The 17,586-nt window shown below is 38.6% G+C and overlaps 1 protein-coding gene across 3 annotated transcripts in view; it reads right to left on the reverse strand.

Annotated features, from left to right (window-relative positions):
- MAGI2 (membrane associated guanylate kinase, WW and PDZ domain containing 2) overlaps window positions 1–17,586 on the reverse strand; it is a 712,008-nt gene that overhangs the window by 45,337 nt on the left and 649,085 nt on the right. For all 3 annotated transcript variants that reach the window (XM_083859300.1, XM_083859301.1, XM_083859299.1), the window contains 3 exons: window positions 17,183–17,431; window positions 4,180–4,365; window positions 451–625 (listed from right to left, as the gene is read on the reverse strand). In XM_083859300.1, coding sequence (XP_083715426.1) covers window positions 451–625; window positions 4,180–4,365; window positions 17,183–17,431 — 610 coding nt within the window. The remainder of the gene's footprint in view (window positions 1–450; window positions 626–4,179; window positions 4,366–17,182; window positions 17,432–17,586) is intronic.

Here is a 17,586-nt window from a genome sequence, read left to right on the forward strand (position 1 = left end):
AGTAGAGGGTGTAGTGTCTGAATCACAAGTGAACTCAAGTATTTTCAGAAGACAAAAGTTACAATCCTGTAACCAGCATCATTTGGGGAAGAAGATCTTGATGATGTGTCGGTTACTGAAGATTAGCATAAAGACAAGTCAGTGTAATCAGCCTTGTTTAACATGCTAGAAAATAATCCAAAGCCTAAATAGTGCTGATTGGAGGTCACAGAAAGTTGTATCATCTCACAGGTTTTAATAAAGCTGGTCACAAAATTTCTGTCCCCCCTACTATTTGATTTCTATTCAATATCAGATACATTTGCTAATGTATATGCATAAAATACACATGGGAAATTGGGTGGTAAATGGTACACCAGAGATAACACCCACCATAAAAAATATCTTCCTGACTCCAGATTAACACACAAGGTAAAAGAAAAACAAGAGACCATGGAGAAGATGCAAAACCTGTTCTCGTGTCCCTGTGGCTGGAGGGGCTGCGGAGGCGGCGGCTGGGCCACGGGGCTGTGCTGGGCCACGGGGCTCTGCTGGGCCAGGGGGCTCTGCTGGGCCATGGGGCTGTGCTGCTGGGCCATGGGGCTCTGCTTCTCCGAGCTGGGGGCCGAGGCTGGGCTGTTCAGCTCTGCATCATGGGGAGATGGAGATTAAAGACCTGTCACAGTGCAGCATTTAATAAAGGGCAAAGGTACACAATAATAATTTTCAGTCACGCGCTACTTCTGCAAATTTATGCTTTGTCGCTTTTACTCTCTCAGGTTATAATTAGATTTTAAGACATTTGAACCTAATGGCCTCCTTTTGATAGTCTGTGGGGTCTGAAGTCTTGGTGACTTCTATAATTCTGGTTGACACCATCATTATTTAAAACACAATTCAACGAGGGAAATTGCTTCCATGTTTCACGTATTCTTTTAAAGAATAGAAATACTGATTATAGAATGACAGAATGATAGAATGATAGAGTCATAGAACAGCTTGGGTTGGAATGACACTTAAAGATTGTCTACTCCAACCCCCCTGCAATGAACAGGGACATCTTCTACAAGACCAAGCTGCTCAGAGCCCTGTCCAACCTGGATGGGGCATCTACCAACTCTCTGGGCAATTTATTCCAGTGTTTCATTACCCTCATCATAAAAAAAATAAATCTCTTTTTTTATATCTGTTGGAATCTACCCCTTTTTATTTCAAAGCTGTAAGACCACTTATTCTATCACAACAGGCCCTGCTAAAAAGTCTGTCCCTATATTTCTTATAAGCCTCCTTTAAGGTCAGAATAAGGTCCCCTTGGAGCCTTGTCTTCTCCAGGCTGAACAACACCAATTCTCTCAGCTTCTCCTCATAGGAGAGATGCTCCAGTCCTCTGATCTTCTTCATGACCCTCCTCTGGACTGCTCCCAACAGGTCCAGAGGACCCCACAGCTGGATTCAAAACTCCAGGTCAGCTCTCATGAGAGGGAAGTAGAGGGCCAGAACCACCTTCCTCAACCTGATCATCCATTGAACAGTCCCCCATCAAATTTATTTCTCTTAATTTAGAGAGAAGGATGCTGTGGGGTACCATTCAAAGGCCTTACAGAAGTCCAGATAGATGAGATCTATAGCTTCCTTGTCCATTGTTGTCTACGGATATAGTCACCCCATTGTAGAAGGCCAGTGGGTTGGTCAGGCAGGACTTACTCTTGGTAGAGTTGTGGTGGTTGTCCTGAATCACCTCTCTGTCCTGCATGTGCCTTAGCACAGATACAAGATATTTAAAATGCTTTCCATTTAGAAAAAAATTCACTTTGAGAGAATGAACATTTTACTGCTGTTTGGGATGATAGACCTGTCACAAAAGCTAAAACACTGGTGTCCTTACATTAGCTCCTGCTGTCTTTGAGCTCATCAAGAGTTTCCTGTCTTTTTAAATTTTTGGAGACTGTGAACAGTAAAACAGTAAATCCAATCTCATAAATTCTGACTAACCATTTCAACTGATGTTTTATTTCTCTGTATTATGTCAAATGACTAAGGTTTCACATAGGAATAGTGCAGAAAAACAGAATCATTCTTTCCAAATAACACAAAATTCAAAAAGACACAGATTGGCATAGAAAATATGGTTTTGTTGCTTTGTTATAAATAAAAGATGCCAGTCTTCATTCAGGCTTCCTGCTGGACTTGGGGGGAGACATATTTGCTGCTGAGCTAATATCAAATATATTTCTTCCAACACACTAGCACAGTCCTGTTCACCATTTACCTATTTGGATACATAAATGTGAGAGACTCCACCCACAGGAGGACAGAGCACTGCAGAAGCTCCTGCATTATCAACAGCAAAGGCAAATATTTTTTTTTCTATTCCTGATTGCAAGAGAAGTGAGACCAGTGTGGCATTGTGCAAAACAAACAAAATGGACACACATATGGCTGAGCATCCCTAACAGCAACAGCTACACATGATACAGATCTTGCCTAGTTTTACATTTGTATCTAGTTTTAATTTTTATGTGTTTTATTTTTAAAAGTTTAACATGTGAATTTTTCCCTATGGGTGCATATTCTCTAGTTATCTAATTTATGCTCACAATTATTATAAAAAATTTGTCTACTTTATAAGATATTTTCAATTTAGGATGAATTATCAAAAAAAGTTTGTATATTTGCACTTAAAACACTTCTCATGCAGGCATAAGCAATACTTGTCTGTGTAATTACTATGCTTAAGGCTGTAATTGCCCATTTTGCATCTCTGAGTCTCTTGTATTACAAGTTTTAGAGACAAAGGTTGGAAATGTTGTCCCTCATTTCTACATTACTCTCATAACTATGGACGAACTGGTAAAATCATGAGCTGCTTCTTAAACTGCTTTGCATTTATATAGTATTTTTAACCTGAAAGTATATTACAGAGGTATTAGATTTTTTACCAATTTTTATAAGCTGGGAAGCTAATATCAGAAGGCAAATGAGGTGTCCAGTGTCACACAGTCACACAGGGAAGCTGTGCTTTGGGCACAGATCATTTCTCACCACTAGCACCTGAGAATATCTTGTAGTACTACAACTCAGCTGCACCTACCTCTGTTTTCTTTCTAATTTAATGCATCCATCTCTAACACTGAACGATTAATGATGTTGTTTAACCTGGATACCAGAGAGGCTTAAACAAACTTCGTGGACTGTATGAAGTATCACACTTGTTTTAGATGCTTGCAAAGCTGACCTCCAGTAATTAATTGGGTGCTAACTGAATAGGGCGAATTCTAAGTTTTTGTATGTTTGTTTTTCCCTTCACTGAATTCATTTAACAAAGTAGATGAGTTCCCTCAGTTGCAGTCCATGACCAGTGTCAGACTATTTCCCTGTCCCATTGCTGGGTGCAGCAGCATAGGGTGAAGGTCACCTAACTGGACCATGGATCATTAAGTAATTCCATTACCTTCTGTGTGTCATTCCCAGCTCTACTGGTATTTGTTGCTGAGATATAAAGACATAGTCTCATTAATGTGGTACAATTCAGGCAGCAGTGCAGCACATTGTTAAACTAAAAAAAGCCCTGAAATCAACACCAAACCCCATGGAACCAACATCAAAAGATTTCCACTGATTAGATGTGGAGTAATGACCAGAATAATGAGTCTATCCCCTTATCCTCACCCTAGAAATGAGATAATTCAGGGTTCAGTTCTTTCCTGCCTTGTGCATTTACAGTGATGTATCACTATATGATAGTGATAGAGGAAACTGCCAAATCTGAATTCTTCCTTCACATCACTTTTTGTCACATGTAGCTGGTAGCTGAACACGCCTGGTGACAGCCATTTCAGTCTCTTGTGAATCACTTTGTCAAACTTTGGCTTGGCTTATAGCAAGATATAAGGGAACAAACTCAAAACTTGGCTCTCTTGTAGAGTGCTTTTCCATGTACTAGACAATTCTTGCAAAAGACCTTAACATCCTCCTTTTCTGTCTCTGCCAGGTTTCTCCAGGTTTGCTTTAAATATCCCTTTCATAACTTTTCAAGAATTCAGATCCTATCTGAGCTAGTGCTAAGCTCGTAATTCTGGTGTGCCGCACGTTACAGCAGAGGAAGGAGAACAAAAGATGCTCTTTCAAGTGGTGACATAATTTAAGCTAATTGGAGGCTACTTAAAATTTTCTTCCTGTTTTTAAGGGCCATTGACTTACCCTCCTGAGGAATGATGCGAAGAGTTACACTGAGACCTGCATCTTTAATTAGCTTCACAATATCTGCATGAGGCATGTTAATAATAGACTGGCCATTCACAGCTAAGATCCGGTCTCCAACTTTAAGTTTTGCACAGCGATCTGCAGGACTTCCATCAATTATCCGCCCTATTTTATGGGGTACAGCTAGACAAGAAACAATAGACACAGTTAACATATGCTGAAACAAGTGGTGATATTCACAAACAAAAGAAAATGGGTTCATTTCGGAAGGAAGTTCTATACGAATTAAAAACCAGCATGTGTAAAACCTTATAAGAATATAAATTCTTATGCAATGTCATTTGCAGTAACACTGTACTGTGTTTTTTCACTAAAAATTCAGAATCCAGATGCATATATACACATGGTGTATACATATGAGGTCCAAAATAAGTTTATAATTCAGCTATTTTGCAAACCTGGCTTGAAACAACCTAATAAGCAGACCAGGAAAACAATAAGGCATTAAACAGGGAAAGGGCATAAATTTACACAATAAATAGCAGTGATAAATTGTCTCCCATCTCCTGGTTTACAGAATTTCTTTATTTGTATGTTGCAATAGAGGCACCAAAACCACTATTTGCTTTATATACAAAAAATTGTGGCTGAAAATACCCAGGGTACATAAAATTGTTCTCCTCCATTCAAATGTGTTTATTGAAAAGTGCAAATAAAACTGAAGATTTATTGAGATGTGCAGCTCTCTAATTAGATATTAATAATAAATGAATAGAATTGAATTGACAGCTATGAGTACATAGACATGTACTACATCAAAAGAGCTCAGCCCTCTTCTCAAAACATTACAGAGCAAAGCTTCTCATTTTTGCTCTTCTCTGTTCCTCACCATTCTGTTTACTACATCCATGCTCTTGTTTTGTCTCTTCCCTCACTTTTCACTGAATTTTCTAAATATTGTTCTTGATTTTTCGACCAGTGTTTCTCTCTATTATCCTCTGGTTTTTAACTAAATTCATATGCTATAGCTGAGTCTTTTCTCTAGGCTATAGCTGAGTCTTTTCTCTAGGCTCCCCAAAGAGCATGTTACTTTTCTTTCTCTCAACTACTCATAAATATGCTTATCACAATTAATTACTATACAGTCTATTAATATCCTAATGTTTGAGTAGTCCTCTGCAGTCCCACACTTCAGTCCTGGAAAACTTAGCACAAAGCAGCTCAGCCTCACTATCCATCTTTAAACTGGTATTTAAAAATCAGTGTAGTTTGGTTGGTGTATTTTATTTTATTTTATTTTATTTTTTTTTTTTTTTTTTTTTTTCCAAAAGATAATATAACCTTAACATTTAGCTATCTACAGAGAACTTGGAAAAATGAAAGAGACTGTTCAAACACTTTTTGGGAAACATCTAGGCTATCAATGCTCATATAAAGCAATGCTCTAACAGGAGATGTGTTCAGAATACATTGCTGCAGAACAAATTTCTCAGCACCCTGATAAACATTTACTGAAGGTTTTGGTGATTTACACAGACTGCACATCTGGTATAAAGTCACAATAGACATACATCAAAGTGACTTTTGTTTCCAGTATGGATGTAAGTGTTGTTTACAGTGTTAAAAATTAATTTTCAGAACACTGAATATATGAGTGAGTACTCTGAAGTGCAAGCCATAATCAAACTGCATACTTCTATACCACTATGGTTCAGGCAAGAATATAAATTAAAACACGACTTTAGTAATACAACACATGCACTTTAGACACAACAAATGCACTTCAGAAATGTCTTGCTGCTTAGGAAATACCTAATTTATGTCACAATGTCTGAACATTTCTATGTTTTAAATTATACTAAGTATCCATAGCCACATTTTCTACAAAAATTGTGTTTATTTTACCCTTAAGGCACACATATAACTGCCATGCATACAAATAATACATGCATAAAGTGAGAAAACAAATAAAAGAGTAACTTGACTCTTAAAATCAGTTCTTAATGCATCACCAAGAATCACTTAAACTAAAATGTGCCTCTTTCTGGCATATGTAATAAAAGATCTGTCTGAAATTGTCATGTCTGCTAAATATTAGTGGAGATCTGAACATGAGACTGTCTTATGCAAAAAAGCAAGAAATTTGCTAGTAAGAAAGAAGAAAAAATATGGTAGAGATGCCACAACTAAAATTGCCACACTTGCCATTTCTAACCCTAAAGATGTTTTTGGTAGCCTAAATATTTAAGTAGAGACATCATTTCAATAGTAAGTGGTGTGGGAGGGTGAGGGGTGGGAAGTCCTATTAATTTGCCAGAAATTTTTTTTGTTGGGCTTCTTGTACCTGACAAGTGAATAGAGCAGATGTCTACATGTGTGAGATGCCTGCTGAAATCAAAGCTGGAGGTGGGAGAGCCATGAGAGTCTGTCTAATTTGGATCCAAACCCTGAGAAATGGGAAGGGAGGGAGAAAGAGGAGGAACTTGGTGTTCTTTTCTTCTTCCCTTTAAGCCTAATGGTCTTAATCTTCCTATAAAGGCACCTACCCTAAATGTTTTGGTATCCCTGAACTCCCTTCATTCTGTTATGTTCTGAAAGGATCAACAGTAGGTGACTGTGGGCTTGATATTTTCTGAGCTTGAGAAGAGGTAGTTCTTCTCAAGGGAAACTTTTCAACAGTTTTCCCCAAAACAACCTTGTGTAAACAATATTTCTTTCCCATAACAACAGGTGTTGTTTGCTATTTCCGTTGCTTAGCCAATGGGAGAGGTGTCAGCCCTATGGACCAATAATGTGCCTTTTAGCACAGCATGTTATGAAAGGGCTGAATGAATTGTAAATAAAGCTTCTGATTTCTACTGCCTCCTGACTGGAGTCAAGCATCTTTATTTCGTGTCCTATTGCAACAGGTGACCATCAGAATAAAGCTTGTGTCTGTCAAGATACCTTTTCTACTCCACCTTGCTATTTGAGGATTTAATGCTCCTCTTCTCAGGTATTGGGGCCATATGTTACCATTCGATTTTGCTGCAAAGTAGGGTGTGGAAAATTTTGCAGAAGGAATCTGAATCTCTATTGGATTCAAGGTTATGCTCTATAGGGTTGGATTCACTGTTACGCTCTATAGGGTTTCATGGGCAAATCTAGCGATTTACTAGAGGAGCTCATGGCCACTCAGCAGAAACTGGTTTATGCACATTTCTAAAGAATATGAGGAGAAGTTTAGCTCCTGGCTCTTTCCCTCCCAGTAACATTATCCTGAGGAGATCCTGTTCTTTGCTTCTCTTCCCAGTGGAACTCTGCCTGAGAGCCCTCCTAAGCCACAATATCCTGGGTACCATGGTCCCAAATGCTTCCTTGGGAAGGCAGGATTTATTTAGGGCTTCTTTTACAAGCATGAATTCTTCTAAGGGGTGCAGACTATCTGATGTGTAGGTTGTTCATAAAAAAAACCCATGTTAAAATATGTTAGAAAACTTCCAATTTTTAGAGAGGCTTTTGGTGGTGAAATACTTTGAAGGGATAAGAAGGAGCTACTCTCATTAATCTCAGGGGATTAATCAGGTAAAAGCTAAGGAACAAAGGTAGACATGAACTGTGAATTTCCATAATGAAGAGTTTTTATTGTTCAGAATGGTCACATCTAAAACAACTGTGGAAGAGCTGTGAATTGTCAGTAGGGAGTGGGTTGACTGAAGTGGCAGACGGGATCTCATGAAGAGAAATGCAAGATGATGTAAGTAAGGCAAAAATAATTCTGCCTAAGATTAAGCAGAGATGAGCCCTAAATTAATTATCATCACTTAAGAGACCTTGAAATGTGTGTCTACTTCTCTAAAAACAAACTCATTAATACAGTCAATATGACACTAAAAGTTAGAAAAAGAATAACAAGTGGAACAAACTATTGCTAGTTACTGCTGTGTGCTAAAGTCTGAGTATTGCTGATCGTTTCAGTATCCTCATCTCAAAAATCATAGCAATGAGCTCACAAAGATTCAGAGAAGGGAAGCATGGAAGTCAGAAGCAGAAAACAGCCTCTGCTCAAAGGAGTTGGCCATGAACTCACAGTCAACACCTTGTGAAAGAGAATTTGGGGCAACCTTCTGGATGGGCAGAAGAATAAAATAATTCAAAAAGGGATTAGACCAATTTATGGGGAGGAAGTCGTTGCTGATTAAATCAGAAAACCTTGGCTGTGAAAGCTGACACAATGCCTGGGAAAGGTCTTGTCTGCTGTAGGTGCTGTCCTCTCTGCTGCTGGTCACAGCAAAGAGCCAGCAGGAAGCTGTGTGGCTGCTTTGTCTCTCCCAGCATGGCAGGTCTCTTCTTGGAAAGAAACCTCCCATGTCTGGCATTTAATTAGGGTTTTGTTAACATACGATACCTTTTTTTTCTTAAATTGCCTCTTTGGTGCTTTATTTTTGTCTAAGCAGAGCATTTAATGATGGAACCTTTTAAAGGAAGTCTCAGATCACCCAATGAGTGGTAAATGTTTCCTGTCACCCTTAAAAATTTTTTACTAATCTGTTCATGCCTCTTTTAACAATTCACCACAAGCTGTTCTCCAAACATATGTATCTACTGAAGAGTGGCAGAATGTACCTGGATGAGACTTTGCAGAGAACTGATCCACTTATTTCAAAACATTGAGTTACCTGAGCAGCATTTAATATTAGCAGGCTATACAGAAAGACTTGGATTTTTTTTTTTCCCAAGAAACCCACTGATTTTGCTAAATTCACTTGTTCTGCCCCCTTGCAGAATAATTCATTTCTTGGTTCTCTCAGACTACACAATTAATGAAACTGCAAGGGAAAATTACTGTGAAGAAGGATTAATACATATTTTTTAACTGTTGAAAATATGGGAAATTAGTAAAAATTAATTTATATGTATACAAATCACACAGCCGTTCAAAATAGACATACAGGGTCTTTTTCTCCAATAGTATCAACTTGTGCAAAATGTGATACTCAGGAATTATATAGTTGGACATCTACCTTAAGGTAAAAGAAATCCTTCCAAGACTGAAGGCATAATCCTAGACCCAAAATAATCTAGCAGAGAGTAATAATGCTGCAGAAACCTTATCTAACAAAAAAATCTTACAATGGAATGTTACTTTTCTGCAGTGCATTTTTCAAAATTTCATGACTTGGGGAAGATTTGAATCCTGAGAGCACCAAAGCTTCTATGATATTTGAAGTCATTAATTTCTCTTCCTAAATCTGGCTCAGATATTTAGAGCATTACAGCACAAACTGACCCAGAGTTGGCATGTAGCAGCTGAGGCTTTCCCAGGTCTTTAATTGTGCAATGATCAGCTCTTAGCTCATTAAAGAGAAATTTAATTAAAAAATTGAAAGACAAAATGATTCAAATAAGTGGATAAGGTCTGCCTTCAGAAACTTACCCTTAACTACCAATTTACATTTTTCTCTATATTAATATTTTTATTTGATAAAAAAATCACCCACTTGTGCTCTCCATGATTCAAATTAATATCCTTATCACACCTGCATGTCACAGAACAGAGAACAAATTTTTTATCATTATACAAAATTGTATACAAATTTTGTATCATTACACTGAGTGTCCATATGCTTGGGTCAGCTCTACACAAACTGAGAGCAGTTGCTGAATACAGAAATTGCTTCTAACACCACAAATCACAGAAACACAGAAGGGTTGGGGTTTGAAGGGACCTCTAGAGATCACATAGTTCAACCTCCTGCTAAAGCAGGTTCACTCAGAGCAAATTGCACAGGATTGAGTCATAGGTTTGAATATATCCAGAGAATAAGACTTCACCACCTTTCAGGGGGCCTGGACCAGTGCACAGCCACCCTCAAAGGAAAGAAGATTTTCAGAATGAACTTTCTGTGCTTCAGTTGGTTCCAAATTCCCAGTGTCTAGCTCTACTGTCTTGATACCCACCCTTAAGATACTTGTGTGCAACGATAAGAGCCCATCAGCCACCTTTTCTCACGGCAGAAGAGATCCAGCTCTCTCAGCCTTTCCCCTAAGAAAGTTGTTCTTGTTCCCTACTCACCCCTTTAGTGCTTTACTGGCCCCTTCCAATGTTTTATGTCTTTCAAGGCTGAGGAGCCCAGAACTGGACACAGCACCCCAGACATGGCCTCACTAGGGCTGAGAGGGACAGGATCACCTCCCTCGACCTGCTGGCAATGCTCTTCCTAATGCTCCCCAGGACACCACTGTCCTTCTTGTCCACAAGGACACAGTGCCAGCTCATGGACAGCTTGGTGTCCAGCAGGACCTCCATGTCCTTCTCCACAGAGCTGCTTTCCACCAGTCAGCCCCAGCCTGTGCTGGTGCCTGGGATTATTCCTCCCTTAATGCAGGACTTTGCATTTGCCAGTTCAAACTTCATTAAATTCCTCTCCCCCCAACTCTCCAAACTGCCCAGGTCTGGCCAAGCAGAGCTTTCAGGTGTATCAGCCTCTCCCCCCAGTTTTGTAACATCAACTAACTTGCTGAGGGTACATCCTGTCCTTTCACCCAGGCCACTGATGAATAAGTTAAACAAGACTGATTTATCTATCAGCCTCTTGGTTTTGAGTATGAAAATAATTTCTGCTCATTTGAAAGACACACAAGCTAAAAAAAAGTGGATTCTAAGAAAACATTACCTTATATAAGGCTTTTCTGATTTACATTGGTAATTTTTTTACATCTATTCAGTCCTCCTAGGCATAACTGTTGAGACTATGTTTTTTAGACAGCAACTTTCCAGTTTTCCCCCTCTATATAGTAGCTAAATGTCAAAAATATCAGTTAAGGGGAAAAAAAAATCAAACCTCTGCTTTATCTATTAAAACCTGCTGGCAGATAAATTCTTGCAATGTTTTCTAATGTTAAGCCAAACAAATGAGCCTTCCTGAGCCAGCTGTCCTTTCCAATGTTATACAGTGATCAATTGAATATTTATTATATTCTCAATTCTCAAAACATGCAAGAGTTTTCATTCAACCAGCAGGGTCCAGCATATCAAGTTTTAATTGAAAGAATGTATTAAATATAAATTGGAAGAATGTATTAAACACCTGTAATTTCATTGCTATAGAAAAATTTGAATTCTGGAAAACTTGAGTATGGTGGATTTCCCATCAGGGCTAAAAAATATTTTCCTGATATTGGTAGGATATTTTATGTGACACTTACTTGGAAAATAGAAATCTGTGGCATGCTGCATATTTGCATGTGAAAATAATCCCTTTTCTTTATAAGATTAATGAATCTATGAATGGAAACATCCCATTTTGTGCTGACATGGAGCATATTTGCTTGCATAGCACAGGCAAAAGAAGCTAAATGGGAAGGAGTGCACATACCTTAGAAAGCTGAAGACCTAAGAAAAAATAACAAAACTTATAGACTTTTATTCACATTTCTAATGAAAGCAAAGTGGGCCCTGTGGAATCATTAGAAAAACCTTGATTCCCTTGATGGGTTTGTGCTAAGAAAATTCACAGTGTTTGTTCTTTGAAAACACATGAGCAGCACCTGTAGGTCCAAATGATGTATTCAGAAACACAGAGGAGGACAGAAATTATCTAGGGAGGGGAGTAATGCAGTTAAGATTCTCCATTATTTATCTAAAAAAAAAAAAAAAATCAAACAGACAATTGAATATTTCATGCCTGCAAACTGCAGCAATGTGATTTGATGACATTAAAAATCTCTTTGACCTCTTAAGGTTATTTCACTATGATTAACTGCTTATGTTGATTCGAGAAACTAAATCATATAGAAATTTCTTTCAGCTGCAAGTTTTACTAACACTTAAACATACCTAGAAAGTATGCTTTTGTAGCTGAAGAGGCAGAACAGCTCAAACCTGAATAACAAAGCTGAACAGAAATGAGATTCCAGATTCCTTGCCCATAAGCTACAAGTATCTTCCACAGGAGATGCACACTGTGGGTGGGTTTTCACTGCTATGCTCCAAAAATGTCCTAGGTGGGGTAGACAGACATCCTAATTTCCAAAGCTCTGTATCCTTTAGAATTTGAAGATTGGTCACATAAAATTATGTCCCTAAGCACCATCTTACCTAGGAAAATCATAGGTGAAACTGCTGCACAAACAACTCAGATCACACAGTTATCACTGATCGATAAACTGGTTTTTGTCTCTAAACTGTAAGGAGCTCAAAAAACTCTGGGCTGAATGCAACTTATTCAGAATGCTGTTTTCTGCAGCCAGTAGAGGCTTATCTTGGATTTATGTTTTTTAGTCAAGACTGCATGTTTTGAGAAACTTCTTTCATTAGACTCTGTTTTATCATGTTTTCAAAATCCAGCAGGCACTGGCATATGTATTGTAGGGCAAATTAAATCTACAACTCCTCTGTTGTGAAGCAGGAGGAAGATCATAACATGTATATACAGTCTTTATTTTTTTGAAAATTGTTTATTGATTAGGCCTGTATTTTCAGTTTGTTTACACTTTATAACTGTGCTAATTGACATTACCTGCCACAGTAAAATTACTGGTAATACTGCCAATTTTCCAATTTCATTGGAAGTTGCAAATTAACAAGGTCTGTTTACAACACATGGTTTCTCTCTAAAAAAGTTACAATGTAGAGATTTACAGGGGATCATAAGTACTTATGGAAGCTGCGCCACAAACACAAAAAGTAATAGTGCCAGGAAGATATGAATAGGCAGGGACAAGTTTACTCCACAAAACTCTGGGACACATTCATGCAGACATCTCACTCTGGCCACCTCCTCTGCAAGTGCTTTTCTCTAGGCTGCAGATAGTGAAATTATCTTGATACCCTAAAACTACTTCCCAAAATGTAATGCAAAAGTGTAGATTAATTACTTAAATTTAAGTATTTTAGCTGTAATTTCTCATGTGTGGAGAAGGGATGAGAGCCACATCCCCGTTTAATGTTGGAACAGCATCTGAAGGAAGGCACAATAATATATTTTAGAGGCAGAGGAAGTTAATCCTTTCGTTAGAAATAGGCCAGGAGCCTGGACAGGTGTATTTTCTTTTCTTAATCTCTCAGCACTCTAAGATCCTCTGCGTGCTGCACTAGGCAAAATGACTTGCTCCTGGATATACCACTCAAGCACAGCTCTTTATTTATCCACTTTCTCCTTTTACTGATACAATTTTGAAGCATGGCTGACCTTTTCTATGCCCCTGCTCTGTCCTGTAAAATCTCTTCATTCAATCCTTGTCATTCGTTTTCCACTCCTGATCTCCCCACATCAGAACTGTAGTTCAGTGCAAGATAATCCCCTGTGCTGGATTAGAGAACATCCCAAGCAATGCTTTGACAAAGGGAAAACAAAATTTCTACCATTATAGACACAGGAAAATAAGTGTGCCACAAGAATTGGATGTTTAAGCAAGAACCAGTAAGGAAAAATGACATTCAGCTCCAAAGGCTGACTTTGAAGTACTCAACACTAATTTATCAAAATGACAGCTATTACAGTGCTGCCCATCACAAAATGTGAAAAACAATGTGTTTCCTAATTATGTCTGTAATCTGCCCTCACTCGGTCTACATCAATAGTGAAAAAAAAAAAAAAAAAAAAAGCATTTAGCATTTTGAAAATTTCTGCATGGCAAAGGCATGTCCATAAATCAACAGTAACAACAAACCCCTTGCAAACCATATTGAGAGAGAAGCTGACCAAGACCCTAAACCTCCCAGGAAAAGAATTTCATCTCCAGTTCTGGGAGCTCCTGAGCCTTTCATGGCTCATTCTCAGGTCAGAGGGAGCATGAGGCACTCCTAAGAGGCTGTGTGGGAGCAGTGCATTCCACACCCCAACAGAGGGTGGAAAAGGGATTTGAGACTCAGCTGGAGCACTGCTACTGTGACTTCATGGGATTGCCCTACAGCTTCAGGGGCAGAGCAAACTCTCCTGGCAAAGAGAAGGTCAGCTTTTGTGCAACCCCTTCAGCTTCAGGCCAACTGCAAAGCAGCAAACTAATGAACCTGCAGCTCTGTAGCCAGTAGCAACCTTGCTGGAATGACTGCTTCAGTTTTAGCAGTGCTTGAAGCACATACACCTAGTGACACAAAGTGCTTGAGCCTGTACTCAGCAAGAGCTGTTGTAATCTGTTAGACTCTAAAACAGAGTTTGTAAGTGTGATTTCAAGAACAAGGAAAATACTTTCAGTGCATAATGCATTGCCTTCCTGAGTAAAAGTGGTGATGATACTTATTCTTCCAAGACCTCAAGTCTTTTGCTTTTGCAAGAAAGTAGAGGAGGGAACAGATATATTGAAATAAATATTCTTAAATCAAAGGAACCCTTCTTCACTTTGCCCTGAGAATGCTCCCAGTGAGACAACTTCCTGGGTGTTGCTCTTCCTAACAGTGTCTGGCACTACATGACTCTCCCTTTTTTGACCTATTTTGCCCATTTTGATTTTTTTCACAATTTCTTCGCAATTACAACATTAACATTTAATTGTGCATGTATGTCTGTGTAACATCACTCTGTTCCACATGGGGATACACTGCCTCTGAAACAAGGGGCACTGGAGACAGAGCACAGAATTTCACCCAATTAACATATTGCTGCTATGTGAACTACCAAGGTGTCAGCATGGTGCTGTGCAGGTGCACATTTTGATAGTGATGTATCATACCTTTTGGACATTGCTCTTCCTGTATCCATTTGATAGTTTCCTCCTGTTGATATGCTTTCTACCCCTGATTGTGCATTTCAATAAAAGGATTTTATGTTGTTTCAAGCTAGAAGGTACCTCAGGAGAGTTTCCCTGTTTTGTTTTCTACCAAAGGGCTCAAAACTTTGATGCTATATTCTGAATGGGCGTCAGTGAGTGCTGAGTAAAAGGGGATGATAACTTCCCTCAATCTACTGGCTATGCTCCTGTTAATAAAGCTCAAATTACTTCACCCAAGTAAATATTAAGTAAAACAACTTCTCTAACTCTAGAAAGTCAATATTTTTTTTATTGTTTTCATTACTGATGACAGATGATGTAATATTCAGGACTTTTTTCTATTACGGTTTTGTAACAGAATTTACATAGAAAGGGTATTTTCTTCTTTTTTCTGTCACTGTCTATAGCAAATGTATTTTTTTGTTCACTGCTGTTCTCATAAATTTAGGATTTGGTACTTTTTGGGATCACTGAAATTCAATGCAGTTATTATTTGAATAAATTCTCTTGTCACTTCCACAGCAGGCTGTCATTTCTCTTTACTATTGGAGATGTTCAACTGAGCATCAAAAATGACTACTTACATAGTTGGTTGTGGAGAAAAAAAAGTACTGAAAGAACATGTCACAGGGTAGGAGGCAAAGCGGGATCTTGAACTTGGGTCTGTAGTCTTCAAGAGACTATTCCAGTCACAGAAATTTTGGCTGCTTGAGCAGTTTCTCTTTCTTTTCCTCTCCCTCTCCCATTTCCCTCTCCATCTGCCGCAACCACAAACTCTCCTTATAAAATAATTTTCTTAAAAAAGCATGACTGATTTAACTGATTAACATGTATGTACCTCAATGGATTATTTTTTTTTCTTATCTTCTGCAAAGAACTTCCAGTTCTTTGGCTATTGTATTCAGTAATGTGAAAACTCAGAGTCCCAGGAGGCTAATTAGCTATGGTTATGTTACAATATTAATTCCAGCAATCATGGAGTTTTAAAATTCAGCTGAGGTAACATGAAAAGCAACTCTTTTAATAACTGCACAATCATGAAATACTGCAAAAAGAGGTTTCTGAGATAACTTGCTATTGTGAGATAAGGTTTTTCCCAATACTCTCTTAGCTGCTTTTCAGGTATGAATTTAGAAGAGTGATGTTTGGCCCTGAAGTTGAAATTGTGATTTTATTTTGTCAGGAACCAGTTTCAGGCAAAAGAATAGTTCTTTCAAAACATATTTTAGTGTAGGGAAAGCATTGTATTAGGCTGCAACTTGCAAAATTATAAATGTTCTCACTTCTCTTTGTTTTTCAGCTGTGGTCAGCATTATTTGGTGGGACATATGGATGTCTCTCAATATAAAGCCTTTTTTGCTTCCTTCTTCCAGAGGGCTCAGTTCTCATTGGGTTAAACATCATTGGAAAGACCCAAAGGTTCCCCTTTGCCTCCAGCTGCCACCACCTGGGTTTGAGTCTTCTGCAGACATCACATCTGTCTGACCTCTCCCTAGATGTATATGTATCCAGGACAGCTCTAGTGGCACCAGATGTCTATATTAAAGCAATAAAGTTGACCCACAGAAAAAAAAAAAAACAAAAAAACAAAAAAACAACAACAAAAAAAAACAAAAAAAAACAAAAACAAAAACAAAAAAACCAAAATACAAAAAACAAAACCCCACTAGTTTTCTGAGCAGAAAGTGAAGAATAATTATTAAGGGCAGATCTTGCCACCTGAGTACTATTGAGTACAGAGAGACACACCTATCCTCCTGTACTCAGCTGTAGTTTTTATGCTGTCTATACTCCATCCAGTTAAATCAGCCTCTCTGCACCTGCATCTAACAAGTTCTCCCCATTTCCAGTTGCTTCTGCAGTCCCATAATTGGACAGCTGTTGTCATAGGGTTTGCTGTGATCTAAGCTTTTTTTCAACTTGCTGAACTTTATCTTGATCTATTTAAAAAAAAAAAAGTCTGTTTCAGTTGCATGGAGGAGAATAATTTATTCATATAACTCTACTTGTTACTTACAATGTCTTTTTGAGACATAGTAACAGAGAATATTTATTTTGTGGGTGATTCCTCTATTACTCTGATAGTCAAAGAAGTGTGGGAAGCACAGAGCTTGAGAGGCCAGAATAACCTTTGGCTTTGCCCAAGACAAAACAGACAAACAGTGCCTCTGAATCAACATCAAGAGTATCTTCAGTATAAATCTCTGCAGGGATAAATTATTAGCAGATAGGTTTAAATGAACAATTTTTTTTTTTTTATTTGGGGCAAACTTAGAGAAATATAAACTGAAGAACATGATTTACTTACTTATTGTGGACCCAGATTCGGGCCTGTTGAGGGAGCTGATGATGACGAAGCCAAAGCCTTCGTTCTCCTTGCGGTGGATGACCACGTCACTGGTTTGCAGGCTGTGGGAGGCGAAGCCCTCGGGGGGAGTAGCATTGCTGCTGGAGGCAGCGTGATTGCTGTTGGCATAAGTCGTGTAGTCACTTCTTGGAGAACTGTGGTGCGTAGACACCGAACCTGGGCTTCTGCCATTCTCTGGGCAGGGCTCTCCTACAACATAAATCACACCAGTGTCACAGCCTGACTCGCTCAGTGGCTCTGTGACTTACAGTGCCTAACGCAACATGAATACAGCTGACTGTCTACAGACCAGACTACCCCAAGTATTAAACTAGGAGCTGTAATAGATGCAGAGAGACAGGAAT

The sequence above is a fragment of the Zosterops lateralis genome (assembly GCF_965231275.1).
Source record: "Zosterops lateralis genome assembly, chromosome: 4".
Classification (NCBI taxonomy): Eukaryota; Metazoa; Chordata; class Aves; order Passeriformes; family Zosteropidae; genus Zosterops; species Zosterops lateralis.